Source organism: Nerophis ophidion, linkage group LG20 (assembly GCF_033978795.1).
Source record: "Nerophis ophidion isolate RoL-2023_Sa linkage group LG20, RoL_Noph_v1.0, whole genome shotgun sequence".
Taxonomy (NCBI): domain Eukaryota; kingdom Metazoa; phylum Chordata; class Actinopteri; order Syngnathiformes; family Syngnathidae; genus Nerophis; species Nerophis ophidion.
In genome coordinates this window covers 31,429,316-31,448,534 of record NC_084630.1, presented here as the reverse complement: position 1 = coordinate 31,448,534, position 19,219 = coordinate 31,429,316, and the positions used below count along the sequence as shown (strand labels likewise).

Genomic DNA, 19,219 nt, shown 5'->3' with positions numbered 1-19,219 from the left:
CACACAGTGAGTCAGAGATAGCTGAGAGGCTCAGGGTTTCTTTTCAATATGAATGTCTATGAAATAACACAACGGAATTATATTGGAACCCACTGCTGTCCTTTGGAATCCAATTAACACTGGCAAACCATTTAGCAATGTATCAAAACACAAGCACATTTGCTTTGTCTTGTGGCCCTCATCAGCATTAACAATGTTGCCAGTCCTTGGGCCGAAAGGTCACGCCAATGAATCTTTCTTCCCCTCATGTTTCTCTTTCTCCTTGCCAGGACATCAATCAGAAGCTGCAGGAAGACAACCGTGAACTGCGGGACTTATGCTGCTTCCTCGATGACGACCGCCAGAAAGGAAAGCGTGTGTCCAGGGAGTGGCAGCGTCTCGGTCGTTACAGCTCGAGCATTATGCGCAAAGAGGTGACCCTTTATCTCCAAAAACTCAAGGAACTGGAGCTGCGGCAGGAAGAGGTTATGCGTGAGAACCTGGAGCTGAAGGAACTCTGTCTCCTCCTGGATGAGGAAAAAGGAATAGTAAGTGGAAGTGGAGGAAGTGGCGGAAACGCCGGGATAGGCGTGGGGTCGCGAAACTCCATTGACAGCCAAAATAGTTTACTGCTGGTGCCTGGGCAAGGCCTCCTTATGAGGGATGTTGGCGATGGCAGCAGTACCTCAAGTGCAGGGAGTGTCGACAGCTCAGATCACCATCAGCATAAGCATCTGGCTGTTGGAGGGAGCAGTCTTGGCAGTGCAGGGGAAAAAGGGAGTCCTGAGCTGGTGCATAAACCGAGGTGTAGCAGCATTAGTGCCATAGGAGGAATGGTGGACAGGGAGGCGTCCAGCCCTGAGCACCCTGCTGGGCGCCACCGGAGTACAAGCCTGGAGTACCCATACACTTTACCCCAACTCTGTCGACCCCGCTGTGGCTCCATATCAGTGCCTGATCACAGTCGAGTCATGCGGGGTCTGAGCCCGGAGAAATACGGGAGGAACGTGGTACGAAGCAGTCCGGACCAGCACCCCAAACACTATAGTTCTGACCTTCACTTAGGCCAGAGGCAACACTACCTGGGTCAGGGGGGCAGCGGGGACATCTACCAGAGGCACCACAGGGGCAGCATAAGCAGCCCATGCACCACGCCATGCACATTTAGGGAACAGTGAACACACCGAAAAGAGCTGCAAGGCCCAAGGAGGAAGTCCTGAAACTCATAGGCACCAATACAGTATGAGCCCCGAAAAGGTGAAGTATAGCAGCCCAGTGAGAGACGCACAGAGGAGGTCAGCTGGGGACGAGCTGTCACCACATCATCGGAGCATCTATAACGGCATGAATGGTAAGTTTATTCGCAATGTTTTTTTGTTTTTTTTTTAGTATAGATTGATGGTTGTCCTTGTTTTTGTCTGAAAAACAAGGAACATGTAAAATGTAGGTCTGTCAAACGGTTAGAAGTTGATTAATCACACGGTGGTTGTGGATTAATTACGATCAAATATAATTCTGTCATGACTGGACTGAGGTAGAACATTTTCCTGTGTTTGTTCCAGTGGTCTTATTTGTTGTTTCCACTTCCTGTGTGTGTCCCTTGTCTGCCACTGAAATCAGGACACACCTGTTCTTGGTTGCCAGTCAGAGTGTTTCTTTGTACGTCCTTTTGAACAGGGCTGGATCATTGCGTTGTGTTTTGTGTTGCTGCTATGCTCACTTTTGCTTCATTTCGACCCATTTACAGTAGATAAGGTTGTATTTGACCTACTCAGTGGCTTAGTGGTTAGAGTGTCCGCCCTGAGATCGGTAGGTTGGGAGTTCAAACCCCGACCGAGTCATACAAAAGACTATAAAAATGGGACCCATTGCCTCCCTGCTTGGCACTCAGCATCAAGGGTTGGAATTGGGGGTTAAATCACCATATATGATTCCCGAGCGCGGCGCCGCTGCTGCCCAATGCTCCCCTCACTTCCCAGGGGGTGATCAAGAGGAATGGCTCAAATGCAGAGGACACCTAGTGTGTGTGTGACAATCATTGGTAAATAACTTTAACTTTAACTTTATAGCCTCATCCGCCAATTAAGCATGAGTGAAGAATGCACTTCCGACCTTATAAGACCTCAGAAGTCTGAAATAGAAATCATGCTACCTGGTGGTTGTTTGGAGCTCACTGCAGCTAGACCTGGATAGTACCACTCCTTAATGCTTCTGTCACATGCAGGATTCCCACAGGAATTAGGTAAAAATACAACCCTACCTACTGTCGCTGGTTTGTGCATAGATCATGTTTTTGCTTTCACATCACGTGTAGACTTTTCTGTGCACTCCTTAGCTGCACTAGTTTTAATTTGCATTCATTCACTATGCCTTTAACCTGCTTTATGCCTGCCATCTATGCATTTTGGGGTCATGCTGAAAGCACCTCAGCCAGTTCCTGACACATTCATTGTTAATCGTAACTAACTCAGATTGAGATGGAACTTCAAAAATAACGTACCAAAGTGGCAGCTTTTCGAATACTCCACTTTGGCTCATAATCAATTCAGGAGACCAGTGGTGGTGGTGGGCGTGATGCTTAGTGGCACTGAGCTGGCAGTGGCTAAAGGTTGTCTCAAGGTTAAATATGAACTTGACTCTGCAATGTGAAGCTCCACAGAAATAATAAACACTCCAGCCGAAAGAGAATAAATGCAACGCCCCTATCTCATATGTCATTTGAGGCAGGGGTTGCCAATGTGTGAGGTGGCGCTCCCCTGGGAGGTGCCTTAAAGACTTCAAGGGAGGCGCAGCAGCTTGATACATGGAAAATAACATATTTATCAAACCTGTTAACAGTTCAGTCATGTCAAAAGGACAACAATAATCAATTTTTATTTCCTACAGTGAGTGAGTTTAATGAGTCTGGGGGTTAGGGTTGCGCGACGGATCACAGACGTCCCCAAAGAGGCCGACAGACGACAGGGATGGGTGGGAGTGTGCCTGAAACGAGGCAAAACACCTCCTCGATTCGACCATAATCCTGTCAAGCCTCTCTGCTATTGCGATCTCTGCAGGATTCGTATTTGGCTTGATGATTCTCTCAGGAATTGCTGGTTAAAGAACCCCAAGATGCAGAGATGGCAGGCGTAGCGCAGGAAAACATGACTTCAAAGGCCTACTGAAATTAGGTTTTCTTATTTAAACGGGGATAGCTGGTCCATTCTATGTGTCATACTTGATCATTTCGCGATATTGCCATATTATTGCTGCAAGGATTTAGTAGAGAACATCCACGATAAAGTTCGCAACTGGAGAAAAGCCCTGCCTCTACCGGAAGTCGCAGACGATGACGTCACATGTTGATGGCTCCTCATATATTCACATTGATTTTAATGGGAGCCTCCAACAAAAACAGCTATTCAGACCGAGAAAACAACAATTTTCCTATTAAATTGAGCGAGGATGAAAGATTTGTGTTTGAGGATATTGATAGCGACGGACTAGAAAAAAAAAAAAAGTAAAAAAAAAAAAAAACCCGATTGCAATCATGTTGCATTGAGACGGATTCATATGTTTTTAAAGACATTTACTAGGATAATTCTGGGAAATCCCTTATCTTTCTATTGTGTTGCTAGTCACGCGTACACGTCGTCATTACGCAACGTTTTCAAGAAAAAAGTCCCGGGAAATTTAAAATTGCAATTTAGTAAACTGGCATGTGTTGCAATGTTAATATTTTATCATTGATATATAAACTATCAGACCGCGTGGTGGGTAGTAGTGGGTTTCAGTAGGCCTTTAATGTCACAATGCAGGAAAAACAGGAACCAAGAGACAGGCAACAGTATACTGGATACAATCATCAAGCCCTGCCTAGAGAGCGAGGCAGGCATAAATAGTAGCATGATTGGCAATTGCCACCAGGTGTGTCAGGCTGCCAATCAGGGACAGGTGAAGGCAATGAGCGCTCAGGGAGACATGCAGGGAATGGAACCAAAATAAAAGCGCTAATGGGAAATAATCACAAACACAGAGGAAAACCCGAACATAACCAAACTCTCAGTGACAAGCCTGACCGGTCGTTCCCCAATCAGTTCCTATGACATTTGTGTGTTTCGAATACATCTATGTGATTATCTGTAGGCCTGCCAATTTTTGACAAACGTTCAGTCATTTTGGAGTGTTTGACTTTATCAAAAAAGTGCGGCGTCTTCAGTAATGCGGACGTTGTATCGATCCGTTGTGGTGAAGAAGGAGCTGAGCCGGAAGGCAAAGCTCTCAATTTACCGGTCGATCTACGTTCCCATCCTCACCTATGGTCATGAGCTTTGGGTCATGACCGAAAGGATAAGATCACGGGTACAAGCGGCCGAAATGAGTTTCCTCCGCCGGGTGGCGGGGCTCTCCCTTAGAGATAGGGTGAGAAGCTCTGCCATCCGGGAGGAACTCAAAGTAAAGCCGCTGCTCCTCCACATCGAGAGGAGCCAGATGAGGTGGTTCGGGCATCTGGTCAGGATGCCACCCGAACGCCTCCCTAGGGAGGTGTTTAGGGCACGTCCAGCTGGTAGGAGGCCACGGGGAAGACCCAGGACACGTTGGGAAGACTATGTCTCCCGGCTGGCCTGGGAACGCCTCGGGATCCCCCGGGAAGAGCTAGACGAAGTGGCTGGAGATAGGGAAGTCTGGGCTTCCCTGCTTAGGCTGCTGCCCCCGCGACCCGACCTCGGATAAGCGGAAGATGATGGATGGATGGATGGATGGACTTTATCAAAAGCTTTGGTATAGTCTATGAAGCAAATTTTAACATTTTGATTGGTCTCCAACATTCTCTCAAAGATGATTTTGAATTTGAGGATCCCTTCTCGAGTGTGCACGAATGGTCTGAAACCACCTTGTAGTTGGCTTATTTCTTCATTGATTCTTTTTGTTCATTTTTGTTGTAACACCCTTAAGAAATACTTTTGTCACATGAAGGATTAGGCTGATGGTTTGGGAATCTGCACAATCTTGTGCTTTTGTTTTTTTTTGGTAAAGGGGGAAAAATGGATTGTCCCAATTAAGGTAGTATATATCCACTGTTGTAAATTATGTTGCACAGTCTTGTTAATAATTGCGTGTTGTGTTTATTTTGAGCTTTTTTTTATTCTGTTTGCATATTATCTGGACTGTTAGCTTTTCCTTTCTTTATTGTTTTTATAGCATTTATTACTTCCTGTTTCATAATATTATGTCCATCAGTTGACTCTATCAGTGGCATTTCTGCTCTGTTTTGTCATCATGTGACTCAGTTACACATTCAACCCATTTGGATGCTATCTGCTCGTCATCAATTAATATTTGCGTTACTGCCTTTTTTCCTATTTTGTCAGTGTGTTAATTCTTTGATTGTAGCATACATTTATTTTATTCTGTGGCATTTCTCAAAAACCTCAATTTCAGAACATATACTGTTTAGCCAATGCGCCTTAGCATTTCAACAATCTTTTTTGATCTCCAGATTAATGAGGTGGTAAGTAAATACATGACCGAAAAAACCCTTCCTGATAAGGCAACTGCTTATTTTGAATGTTGAAGTTTAGCTTTTTGTACTATTTTTAATACTGTTATTGTCAAATATATCAGTTTTACAGAAATACATATATTTAATTTATACTTATTTTTGTTTTTCCAAGATTTCAAATTAGTTTAAAAAAATTGACTGAACATTGCTAACATTGAAGGCTGATAAACCATTGATAATGGAGACGGCGTCCACAAAGTACATCCGTACATGAAATGACAATCAACAATGTCCCCACATAAAAGGAAAGCGTCCGCACGATTTAAATAGTCTGGATTGCAAAAACAAAGTAGGTGTGGAGAACAGCGCTCAACTGCAACGGGAAAAGACCAACAAAACAGGAAAAACACCAAAATAGGAGCGCAAGACAAGGACTAAAACACAACGCACGGGAAAACACCAAAAAACTCAAAATAAGTCACAATGTGATGTGACAGGTAGTGACACCGACTTGGAGAGAAAAGCTTAAGTGATGCATGCTTGGTTATGGTTTGAATTCATATCCAACAATTGCGAGAGCAATCTTTTATTGTCAATATCGGCTACTGAGTTTCGTCTTTTAATGATTTCTGCTTGTGGTGTGCCTCAGGATTTTTTCAATGAAAAAAAGAGCCTTGACTCAAAAAAGGTTGAAAAACACTGCTCTAGTACAACATTTTTACTCTTGCGAAGACACACACATCTTTATATGTTGGTCATCGTTCTTTTGGTTCTGACCCCTAACAGTAATGCAATATGAAATGTCATCCCCCCGTTTGCAAAGGGCCTTGCCATATAAATGCCCATCCATCCATTTTCTACCGCTTATTCCTGGCGCTTATCTCAGCTACAATCGGGCGGAAGGCGGTGTACACCCTGGACAAGTCGCCACCTCATCGCAGGGCCAACACAGATAGACAGACAACATTCACACTCACATTCACACACTAGGGCCAATTTAGTGTTGCCAATCAACTTATCCCCAGGTGCATGTCTTTGGAAGTGGGAGGAAGCCGGAGTACCTGGAGGGAACCCACGCATTCACGGGGAGAACATGCAAACTCCACACAGAAAGATCCCCAGCCTGGGATTGAACCCAGGACTGCAGGACCTTCGTATTGTGAGGCAGACGCACTAACCCCTCTACCACCGTGAAGCCCGCGCCATATAAATGCTTAATTGTAAAACATAATTGCACAGGGGCACCCATTGGCTCTCAAATCTGGTGATTTATACTAATAGCACTTGTGAATCCAGCTCAGAGCTAAACATGTGCAGCAAATAGTGTTTATCCGAGTCCATATGGACTTCATTAAGCCGCCGAGCATGACTAAGTCATTACAATGCATGAGTTGTGATAGAGTCATATTGTATTTTGGCTCCTTGTCGTTCACTATTGCGGCTTATCTACCAAGAGCGTTTCCCTTCTGAGACTGCTCTCTTGCCACTGATCTTACAAATATTCAGCAGCCGACCTTACTAGTAAGACTTTGGGTCATGCGTTTAAGAGCGGTGCGTCATACGCCGGAAGTTATCGTGACTTTAGGGATGCAGATTAACGAGGTAGGTAACAAAAAGGAATTTGTTACTAAAAAAAACAAAAAGGGAGTGCAACGGGGAAGTGTTATGACTAAACAGGCTATGTATGACGAAACAAAACAAAACTCAAGACATTTACAAGGAATGTAGAGCTCACGGCGTCCACACAGTTCGAGCTGCCTGCATTAAGCGCCCCAAAGGTTTGTCAATGGTCATCAGAGGATCAAGGATAGCAGCATTAACAAACAATGTCTGGACAATGAACGGTGGGGGGAAATGCTCCCTGACAAAGATGTGTGAAGCCGTCACGAAAAGAAACACCAACACAACAGGAAGAGTCACCAAAATAAAAGCGCAGGACAGGAACTAACCAAAAACACAGCAGAACACCAACAAAAGGACACGGCTGGGTGTAAACAGCAGTCACACTTAGAGCACAATATGCAATCTAAACCAAGCGTGTGCAAAAGTCCAAATTTAGAATTTTCCCTTCAAATTGGAATTTGATTTAAAGTGACTCCACCCCACCGGATGCTGGATTAGGTTGTGTCAGGTTTAACAAAGTTAACAATAAAAATACTTTCAGGCATGCAAAATGTGCACATATAAGCAGAAATCCGCATTTCTAAGCATTCATTTTTGGGTTAAGGTATAATTTCCACATTTTTTTATGAAATATCGGTAGAAATATAAACGCTCACCTTTGCTGTAGGAGTCTGTTTTCTTCTTGCCCAAAAAAATGCACTAAGATGCAGAACAAAAGACGATCAGGTTTACCGAAAGAAGCGCTTTACATAGTGAAACCCATTATCTAAGTCAGTGTTTTTCTAACACATTTCACTTATTTGGGTTAAAAATATTTTTTGCAAACCAGTAATTATAGTCTGCAAATGATGTGTTGTTGTTGAGTGTGGGTGCTGTCTAGAGCTCGGCAGAGTAACCATGTAATACTCTTCCATGTCAGTAGGTGGCAGCAGGTAGCTAATTGCTTTGTAGATGTGGGAAACAGTGGAACATTATTACAATTTCTGAAGGGTTAAAACCAATAAAAATCAGTTCCCAGTGGCTTATTTTATTTTTCAAAGTTTTCCTCAAAATTTTACCCATCACGCAATATCCCGAAAAATAGCTTCAAAGTGCCTGATTTTAACCGTCGTTATATCCACCCGTCTACTGTCCTGTGACGTCACTGCGTGAAGCCACCAGAAGCAAAACATGGCGGATAGCACAGAAAGGTATAGCATAGTAGCTTGGATTCAGACTCGTACTTCAGCGGCGCAAGCGATTCAACAGATTACGCATGTATTAAAACGGATGGTTTGAGTGTGGAGGCAGATAGCGAACACAAAATTGAAGAAGAAACTGAAGCTATTGAGCCGTATCGCTTTGACCCGTACATAAGCGAAACCGACGCGACAGACAGTGGCACGGGAGGAAGCGCGGATGAATTTGGCGATCGCCTTCTAAGCAACGATTGGTATGTGTTTGTTTGGCATTAAATGTGGGTGGAGGGAAAGGCTGGATCCAAATATAGCTACAAATGAGGCATAATGATGCAATATGTACATACAGCTAGCCTAAATAGCATGTTAGCAGCGATTAGCTTGCAGTCATGCCGTGACCAAATATATCTGATTAGCACACTCCACATAAGTCAATAACATCAACAAAACTCACCTTTGTGATTTCCTTTACTTTATCGTTGGAAATGCATCTGCTTTGAGTGTCGCAGGATATCCACACATTCTTGCCATCTCTGTCGTAGCATAGCTGTCGTCGGTAAAGTTTGCGGAACAAACGAGGGACTTTCGCATCTTTTGGCCACTGGTGCAACTTTAATCCGTCCCTGTTCGTGTTGTTACACCCTCCGACAACACACCGATGAGGCATAATGTCTCCAAGGTACGGGAAAACAGCCGAAAAAAACGAAAATAACAGAGCTGATATGACTTGGTGTGTGTAATGTGTTTGAGAAAATGGCGGATCGCTTCATGTTGTGACGTCACGGGTGAAAGGTCATTGCTCCGACAGCGAACAATTGAAAGGCGTTTCAATTGCCAAATTCACCCTATTAGAGTTCAGAAATTGGTTAAAAAAACATATGGTCTTTTTTCTGCAACATCAAGGTATATATTGACGCTTACATAGGTCTGGTGATAATGTTCGCCTTTAAACCAAAAATAAACAAAATGTGAGTGCCCCTAAGAAAAGGTATTGAAGCATAGGGAAGGCTATGTAGAATGAAACTAAAACCTAACTGGTTACAAAGTAAACAAAAACAGAATGCTGGACGACAGCAAAGACTTACTGTGGAGCAAAGACGGCGTCCACAAAGTACATCCATACATGACATGACAATCAACAATGTCCCCACAAAGAAAGATAAAAACAACTGAAATATTGTTGATTGCTAAAGCAAAGTAGATGCGGGAAATAGCGCTCAAAGGAAGACCTGAAACTGCTACAGGAAACTACCAACAAAACAGGAAAAGCCACCAAAATGGGAGCGCAAGACAAGTACTAAAACACTACACATAGGAAAGCACCAAAAAAACTCAAAATAAGTCAGGGTGTGATGTGACAGGTGGTGACAGTACACCTACTTTGAGACAAGAGCTATAGTGATGCATGCTTGGTTATGCTTTAAAGTCATATCCAACAATTGCGACAGCGACTTTTTACTGTCAACTGAGTTTCTTTTTTAAATGATTTCTGCTGGTGGTGTGCCTCCTCATTTTTTCAACGCAAAACATGTGCCTCGGCTCAAAAAAGGTTGAAAATCACTGATCTAAACCAGTGTGGGTGGCACTGGGAGCAGGTGGGTGAAGTGTCTTGCCCAAGGACACAATGGCATTGAATCGGATGGCGGAAGCGGGGATCGAACCTGGAACCCTCAAGTTACTGGCACGGCCACTCTACCAACCGAGCGATGCTGCCCCATTTTTTACACTCGGTTGTTTGTAGCCTTAGACTTATAGTTGCAGTGTGGTGCGATCAGTGACACTTTAGAAACACGGACGGACGTTAGGTCTCTCGTTGACCTTGACGGTCTATTATTGTATGCTACAATTTTATTTGGCTCTGTGGTGGCTACTTTTACAGCCGTACTCACTTGAATAAAAGCACAGAAACTGAGTCACCAAGGTGTGTTTAATCATACTAAAACCAAGACATTATTTGGTCAAGATCAACTGGGAATTCATGACATCTTTTTAATTTAAATTCTACATCCTTCAAATCAAATGTGAATTACAGAGTGTGGAGGTTTCCCTCTTGGGGGGCGGGGGAGGTGGCGGGCGGGGGGTTCTCCTGATGCCGACACATCTTCTGCAGCCCAAAAGGTGTACAGGGTTGAGCAAGTTTTTATTTCCTTGAACACATGTGTCGATTGCTTTCCAGCAATATGTTTTTGGACTTTTCAGTCCTGCATGTCTCTGTTCGTGTGTCTCTTTCTGTCTCTGTCTCTTGTCTCCAACTCCAAATGGTAAATAGGTTGTACTTGTATAGCGCTTTTCTGCTTGTCTACCCCTTTTTAAGGAGCCCAAAGTGCTTTGACAGTATTTCCACATTCGCCCATTCACACACACATCCACACACTGACGGCGAAGCTGCCATGCAAGGCGCTAACCAGGACCCATCAGGAGCAAGGGTGAATTGTCTTGCTCAAGGACACAACGGACGTGACTAGGATGGTAGAAGGTAGAGATTGAACCAGTAACCCTCAGATTGCTGGCACAGCCACTCTACCAACTTTGCCACGCCATCCAAGTCCCACTCCCACTCATGTGTCTCTAATAAAGGCGACAGGTGATTAGATAACAAGGCCCAGCTGGGCAATCCACTCACGTGCCACTGTCTTCAAGCCCGGTCCTTGCACACCCCGCTCCGCGGCAGGCCTGCAGTCCAATTTGCAATCTTAGAATTTAGCAGACATTCTATATTCAATTTTAAATTTTGCACAAACTCGGTCTAAACTAAAAACCCGGTTATATACAGTCGTGGTCAAAAGTTTACATACACTTGTAAAGTACATAATGTCATGGCGGCCTTGAGTTTCCAGTAATTTCTACAACTCTTATTATTCTGACAGAGTGATTGGAGCACATACATACTTGTCTCAAAAAATATTCATGAAGTTTGGTTCTTTTATCAATTTATTATGGGTCTACTGAAAATTGGTCATCAGGTGATAACTTGCATTTTCTTCCTAATAGTGGCAGTGACAAAACTGTGCCATGCACTTTATACTTACGATCAATTGTCTGCACAGTTGATCTTGAAACCTTAAGCTGCTTTGAAATGGCTCCAAGTGACTTTCCTGACTTGTTCAAGTCAATGATTCGTTTTTTCAGATCTGTGCCGAGTTCCTTTAACTTTCCTATTGTCGCGTTTGTAATCGAGTCTAATGACTGCATCACATGAGCCCTATTTAGAGAAGTCAACAGGTGTTGTCAATCATAATCACTCACATGAAGTTAAAGCGGCCATGCCATGAAGCTAATCTGATTTGATTGTAACTTTTCTACATCACCAAAATTGATAATGTATGTTGCTGTATGTATACGTTTGACCCAGCAGATTTGGTCACATTTTCAGTAGACCCATAATAAATGCATAAAATAACCAACGTTTTTTGACAAAACACATGTGCTCCAATCACTCTATCACAAAAAATAAGAGTTGTAGAAATGATTGGAAACTCAAGACAGCCATGTTATGTCCTTCACAAGTGTATGTCAACTTTTGACCACGACTATATGTCCTTTCTTAATGTAATAAAATGCATTTAACAGTTCAACAGAAAATACATAATTTTAAAAGTAAAGTTCAGGTGGGAAAAAATGACTTGAGTGAGTCCCTTTTGTTGAGCGCTGTTATGTTTGTTCCGTGTGTGTTATCCCCATGACCCATCCTTGCAGCCATGTCCTTTTTTTTTTGGAAGAAGAAGGAATTTAATTCCTATGACGTTGTAGTACACTCCACTTGCTGGGATTATCCTGTAAGCTCTTTGCACGATATTTCAATTTTTTATGAACTTGTGTGTGCGTGCCTGCTTTTGAAGTCCCATCCATCCCATTTCTGTTGCCGGGTTGTCATGTTGACAATTCAAAGTCTCGTGTTCATGTGGCTCTAAGCAGTGCACTGGCTTAAGCCTTTTAAATTCCTGCAAAACAGCATTCTGACCTCTGCTCCCATGATGCATCTTCTGTGAAGCTTATCACACAGATTCAGTAGTTCTTTTTTGTATAGCCAAAACAATGCAATTTAGTCAAATCACTTAAAGCATTCTATTTTTGCTTTGTAAACATGCAGAATAATCCTACACTCTCATTTTAACACATGAAACAGATTATTAGGAAGGATTTTTGAGGATTTAAGATAAATAAGTACATATAATATTACAAAACAAGCCATTGTAATGGAATTAATAGATTTGGCACTATCTGTTCTCCCGTGCGGGTAGCACGGTGGAGGAGGGGTTAGTGCATCTGCCGCACAATACTAAGGTCCTGAGTAGTCCTGAGTTCAATCCCGGGCTCGGGATCTTTCTGTGTGGAGTTTGCATCTTCTCCCCGTGACTGCGTGTGTTCCCTTTGTGTGCTCCAGCTTCCTCCCACTTCCAAAGACATGCATGCATCCTTTGGCAGCAAAACACGCCCAGAGCATAATACTACCACCGCCATGCTTGACGGTAATCACGGTGCTCTTGGGATTAAAGGCCTCACCTTTTCTCCTCTAAACATAAATAAATAAATAAATGGGTTGTACTTGTATAGCGCTTTTCTACCTTTAAGGTACTCAAAGCGCTTTGACACTACTTCCACATTTACCCATTCACACACACATTCACACACTGATGGAGGGAGCTGCCATGCAAGGCGCTAACCAGCACCCATCAGGAGCAAGGGTGAAGTGTAATAATGGAATTACATTACATTACATTACATTAAGAAGTGTAATAATGCTGGATATTGTGGCCAAACAGTTACATTTTTGAGTGCCACTGTATTAAATGACATTGAAACTAACTTGCCAAATTCTCAGTTTGTTGGCATTATTTGCCATGAAAGTGTAGATGTGGTGGTTTTTGAAGGACTGATGATCTACTTACAGGTGAGAATGATCAATTAAATGTGTCATATGCATGTATGCTCTGGCACAGTGATTCTCAACCTTTTTTTTAGTGATGTACCCCCTGTGAACATTTTTTTTAATTCAAGTACCCCCTAATCAGAGCAAAGCATTTTTGGTTGAAAAAAAAAAATAAAGTGTCATGGTTATTTGTTGTTGAACCCCAAGATGCAGAGACAGAGGCAGGCATAGAATATGAAGACATTATTTAATATAAATAATAGAACAAGAACAAACAAAAAGCACACACGTGGGCGGAATAACAAACTAAGAGAGCTAGCACTGGGAGCTAGAAAAACCAAAAGGAACTTTAGCATGGAAGCTAGAGGATAACAAACAGAAAAACTGGAAATAGCTATGGCTAACAAAAAATGCTTACCACTACGACGACCAGGACAAGATGTAGCACGACAGGTTATAGCTGAAATGATGCCAGATACGACAGGTAGCAAAGACACAAGAGTGACATGAGGCAACGACAATACAAATGACAATACAATGATCCAGCAACTGACACAAGACAAAGCAGGTACAAATAGGAGCACGCTGATTGGCAACAGGTGTGGCCAGGTGCCAATCAGCCGCAGCTGAGGAGGAACACAGCACTCAGGGAACAAGACAGGAAATCCTAAACACAGGAAACAGACAAATGCAGAGGAAAAAACTAAAACATAGACAAACTGTCAGGGGCAAGCCTGACATAAAGAAGTAAAATACAGCACTATGTCATCAGTTTCTGATTTATTAAATTGTATAACAGTGCAAAATATTGCTCATTTGTAATGGTTTTTCTTGAACTATTTGGAAAAAAAGGCATAAAAATAACTAAAAACTTGTGAAAAATAAACAAGTGATTATATTATAAATAAAGATTTCTACACATAGAAGTAATCATCAACTTAAAGTGCCCTCTTAGGGGATTGTAATAGAGATCCATCTGGATTCTTGAAGTTAATTCCAAACATTTCTTCACAAAAATAGAAATCTTTAACATCAATATTTATGGAACATGTCCACAAAAAAAAATCTCGCTGTCATCACTGAATATTGCATTGTTGCATTTCTTTTCTCAGTTTATGAACTTACATTCATATTTTGTTGAAGTATTATTCAATAAATATATTTATAAAGGATTTTTGAATTGTTGCTATTTTTAAAATATTTTTCAAAAATCTCACGTATCCCTTGGCATACCTTCAAGTACCCCCAGGGGTACGCGTACCCCCATTTGAGAACCACTGCTCTGGCACACCCATTTAATTCAGCTTATCTCAGCTGCATTCGAGCGGAAGGCGGTGTACACCCTGGACAAGTCGCACACCATATCGCAGGGCCAACACAGACAGACAGACAACATTCACACTCACATTCACACACTAGGGCCAATTTAGTGTTGCCAATCAACCTATCCCCAGGTGCATGTCTTTGGAAGTGGGAGGAAGCCGGAGTACCCGGAGGGAACCCACGCATTCACGGGGAGAACATGCAAACTCCACACAGAAAGATCCCGAGTGCAGGATCGAACCCAGGACCTTTGTATTGTGTGGCAGACGCACTAACACCTTAATTTCACTTATTAAATAAAAATAAAAATATAGAAGAAAATACCGGCAGCGGTAAAGTTTCGATCCTAGAAGGAAAGAAGAAAGTGAATGAATGTTTTTCACTGAAGTCATTTACATATGCATAAAACACATGTTTGTGACAACATTTTTCCAAAACACAATATAGAATGTGAGATATAACGGGATAATGCATACATTTATCATTTATTTTCAAAACAGTTACAAAAAAGTGGGACCCCAAATATTTACTGTGGGATTCCAATTTTATGACTTGATGGAGGTGAAGTGAATTATATTTATATAGCGCTTTTCTCTAGTGACTCAAAGCGCTTTACATAGTGAAACCCAATATCTAAGTTACATTTAAACCAGTGTGGGTGGCACTGGGAGCAGGTGGGTAAAGTGTATTGCCCAAGGACACAACGGCAGTGACTAAGATGGATGCGGGAATCGAACCTGCAACCGTCAAGTTGCTGGCACGGCCTTTCTACCAACCGAGCTATACCATGTGTCTGTTTAATCCATGGTTTCAGTATGTATATATGTAACCTACTCAGTGGCCTAGTGGATAGAGTGTCCGCCCTGATATTGGTAGGTCGTGGGTTCAAATCCCGGCCGAGTCATACCAAAGACTATAAAAATGGCCTCAGCATTAAGGGTTGGAATTGGGGGTTAAATCACCATAAATGATTCCTGGGCGTGGCATCGCTGCTGTCCACTGCTCCCCTCACCTCCCAGGGGGTGATCAAGGGTGATGGGTTAATTGCAGAAAATAATTTTGCCAATGACAATAATTGGTACTTTAACTTTACATAAAACATTTTTGGAGGTTTTTTTAGAGGGCTATATAAGCAGAAGAAGTAAATCCCCATTAACTTTGCTGTTGTTTTTTTTACTTTGTAGAACAGTGGTCCCCAACCACCGGGCCACAGAATAATTTTTATTAATTTTAATTATTTTTTAATTAAAAAAAAAAATAATAATTTAATAAAAAAAATAAAATAAAAAATAAATATACAATTTTTAATTAAAACAACATGAAAAACGCAAGATACACTTACAATTAGTGCACCCACCCAAAAAACCTACATTTTTCATGACGAAAACCTCCCTTTTTCATGACAAAGGTAAAGAAAGAAAAAAAAAAAATACCCCCCCCCCCCCGCGGGACCAATTATCAAGCGTTGACCGGTCCGCAGCTACAAAAAGGTTGGGTACCACTGTTGTAGAATACATTCTAGGTGCAGTATAGGTTTTAGTTAAGAAGTGTAACAAATGCCAAGGCCTTAAAAAAAGTTCCCCAGTCATTCTCCTTCCGCCTTCCTTCCATCCTAATTGGTATCCAGTTTAAAAAAACAGCTGTCCGATTGAGAGAGAGAAAAGTCTGATTACAAAGCACTCTTTCTGGAGCATGCTGGAGGATGTACTGATTGGCAGGCTGAGCCGAGGAAAGAGGATTGAATATGTATTTGAGTGGATTACTGGCTATTTTCCCCCTTTCCATCCATCTTTCCATCTTCCTCACTTATTCATTTCTTCCCCTGAACACACTCTGCCACATTCCTCCCCACTTGTTGGATGGAAATTTTCTTCGATAAATTGTGGTTCACTCCAAAGAAAATAAAAAAAATGTCTGTCACAGCTGCTTGCCTGAAAGGATTTGGTGAAGCATTTGGCTGCTGTAACTCAAATGGATTAGTATTATTACCAGGCAGCCTCATCCGGGGCCTCACATACAGAAAGATGCTTGGCTTTCCAACCAAATATGGATGTACGATCAAATCCAGAAAATGGTGTACGCAAGCAAAAATTCATATTAGTGTTGTCGCGATACCAATATTTTGGCACCAATACCACAATTATTTCGATACTTTTCAATACTTTTCTAAATAAAGCGGACTACAAAAAAAATCCATGATTGGCTTTAGGGTACATTAAACGTATGTTTCTTATTGCAAGTTAGTCCTTAAATAAAATAGTGAACATACAAGACAACTTGTCTTTTATTAGTAAGTAAACAAACAAAGGCGCCTAATTTAGCTGCTGACATATGCAGTAAAATATTGTGCAATTTGTCATTCTAATATTTTGTCAAAATTACTAAGGACAAGTGATAAAAAATGAATTATCAATCTACGAGTTGAGTTTATACCAAAAAGTTCTATTTTGGTTTCATCTGACCACATGACATTCTCCCAATTCTCTGCTGGATCATCCATGTATCCATTACGGTATAAACTCACTTTGTCGTGTTTGGAGGAAGAAGAAGACTGAGTTGCATCCCAAGCACAACACACCTACTGTGAAGCATGGGGGTGGAAACATCATGCTTTGGAGCTGTTTTTCTGCTAAGGGGGACAGGACGATTGATCCGTGTTAAGGAAAGAATGAATGGGGCCATGTATCGTGAGATTTTGAGCCAAAAACCTCCTTCCATCAGTGAGAGCTTTGAATGGTTGACCAAATGCTTATTTCCCCACCATACTTTACAAATAAATGTTTTTAAATTCCTACAATGTGAATTCCTGGATTTTTTTTTTCACATTCTGTCTCTCACAGTTGAAGTGTACCTATGATGAAAATTACAGACCTCTGTCATCATTTTAAGTGGGAGAACTTGCACAATCGGTGGCAGACTAAATACTTTTTTTTGCCCCACTGTACATCTCAACTTTGCCATTAAAAAAGGACATACCTCAGATTTTTGTGCGTACGTGAGCCTGATACGTGAGGCCCCTGGTCCGTGGTTCTGTCAGCTGTGCCTTTCACGATAAACTTGCAACAATAGCATGATTTGTGTCGATTGGCGCATAATGTTGTGTTTTTATTGCCATAGCCTTCATTTTAAAACGCATCTCAACACAGTTTGCTGCAGGTCATTTTACTTTAAAATTCAGCGCATACTCCCTCTGTGCGCAGTGAAAAGAGAGACCTTCTATTCTCAAGGTGGATGTCTTTCCAAATGTTACTCTTAACTTGCTATCTTGGCATTTGAATTTATAATCACACCTGAGATTAATTATCCTCCACAACCTTTCCTGTAAGCCATTAGAGCAGCTATTAGCCAAGGAGTGCATGATTAGGCATTTTGGTGACTACTTCAGATGCAGAAGATGCAGATCACTGTCATTTTTCATCAAGATGCTACGAGCTTCCTCTCCTTAACGCCCTTCCTGGATTGCAGTCAGACAATGCGCATTTTGACTCAGACGCTTGGCAAGAAGGCAAATAAATAGATCCGTTTTGTCAAACAGTGGGGAAAGTGTGTATTTAATTAACTAAACTCAGAGTGAAAGGTGTACATGTACATTAGGAAGGGGTTTCATATTGCCCCATCTGTCGCAATTTACCTGACACATGAAATGTGACACATTGGGGATAATGGGGATCACTGTCCACTCTAGCTGTTAACTGGCAGTAGAGAGTTGAATATTTTAACATGTGTTTTGTGACCATAGCGTCAGTTGCCATGTAGAGTGGCATTTTCCATCATTTTCAGCAGACTGCATTGCAAAATATTCCCCCCGCCCCCTAACTTCCTCTCATGTTAGATTTACCCAGGAATGGAGCCACATGGATCCCTTTCCTTCTGTATATTGTATTATGGGTAATTTATTTAAAGGGGAACTGCACTTTTTTATTCTTTTATTTTGCCTATCGTTCACAATCATTATAAGAGACAAAAACACACATCTTTTTTTTTCTTTCTTTTTACGATTTTAAAGATAAAAGAACACTTGAAAGATGCAGCTAATGAAAGTCTCTGTTGTAGTGTTCTAAGCCCTCTAAGACACATTTTAAAATAGTTCAGCACAATTTTATACACACAGTCCAAGTCTATATATAATGTAGTAACAGACACCTTTAGAAAAATGTATAATATGTTCAATATTTATAGTATTTTGATCATTTTATTCCCTGCATTGATTTCTATTTCCATAGCATCGCACGTCTGACTTCCGGCAACACGTCTGTTCCTACTTCCGGAATCAAACACAAGTGTGTTTTCTAACCATGGGAAATCAATGATGATAAGAAAGTCCATGATTGGTTGGTTGGTTAACTATGATGAGTCACGATTGGTTAAGATTAGGGCAACTCATTACAGAAAGGCCAATCTGAGGTAAGATAGGGTGGGTCTTCGAACCAGGAAAGGAAATCCCAACATACACACACAAATGACGGCGAGAGAGTCGGGGAAGAGAAGAGTGAATATTTAAGCGGTCGATTTACATGTAAAAAAAACTAGAGGAAGATGCCAGAGGGATTCTCTTCCTTAGATTTGTCTTTTAGCGATGTAGACGATGTCCAGGCAACCCACAATACCTCTGGATAAAACAATGCCCAAAACATTAATTTTAGTTGTTTACCCAAATCAAAACTGCTCTCGACATGGAAGACGTGGAATAAACGATTGTGGCAGGCATGTGATGACTTTTGCTACAGTATAGCCTGGGGCGATATAGCTCGGTTGGTAGAGTGG

General features: G+C 41.8%; 1 protein-coding gene across 1 annotated transcript in view; it reads left to right on the top strand.

The window, feature by feature from the left end:
• LOC133538997 (coiled-coil domain-containing protein 85A-like) overlaps window positions 1-19,219 on the top strand; it is an 88,230-nt gene that overhangs the window by 11,249 nt on the left and 57,762 nt on the right. The window contains 2 exon segments of the mRNA XM_061880985.1: window positions 270-1,124; window positions 1,126-1,330. Coding sequence (XP_061736969.1) covers window positions 270-1,124; window positions 1,126-1,330 — 1,060 coding nt within the window.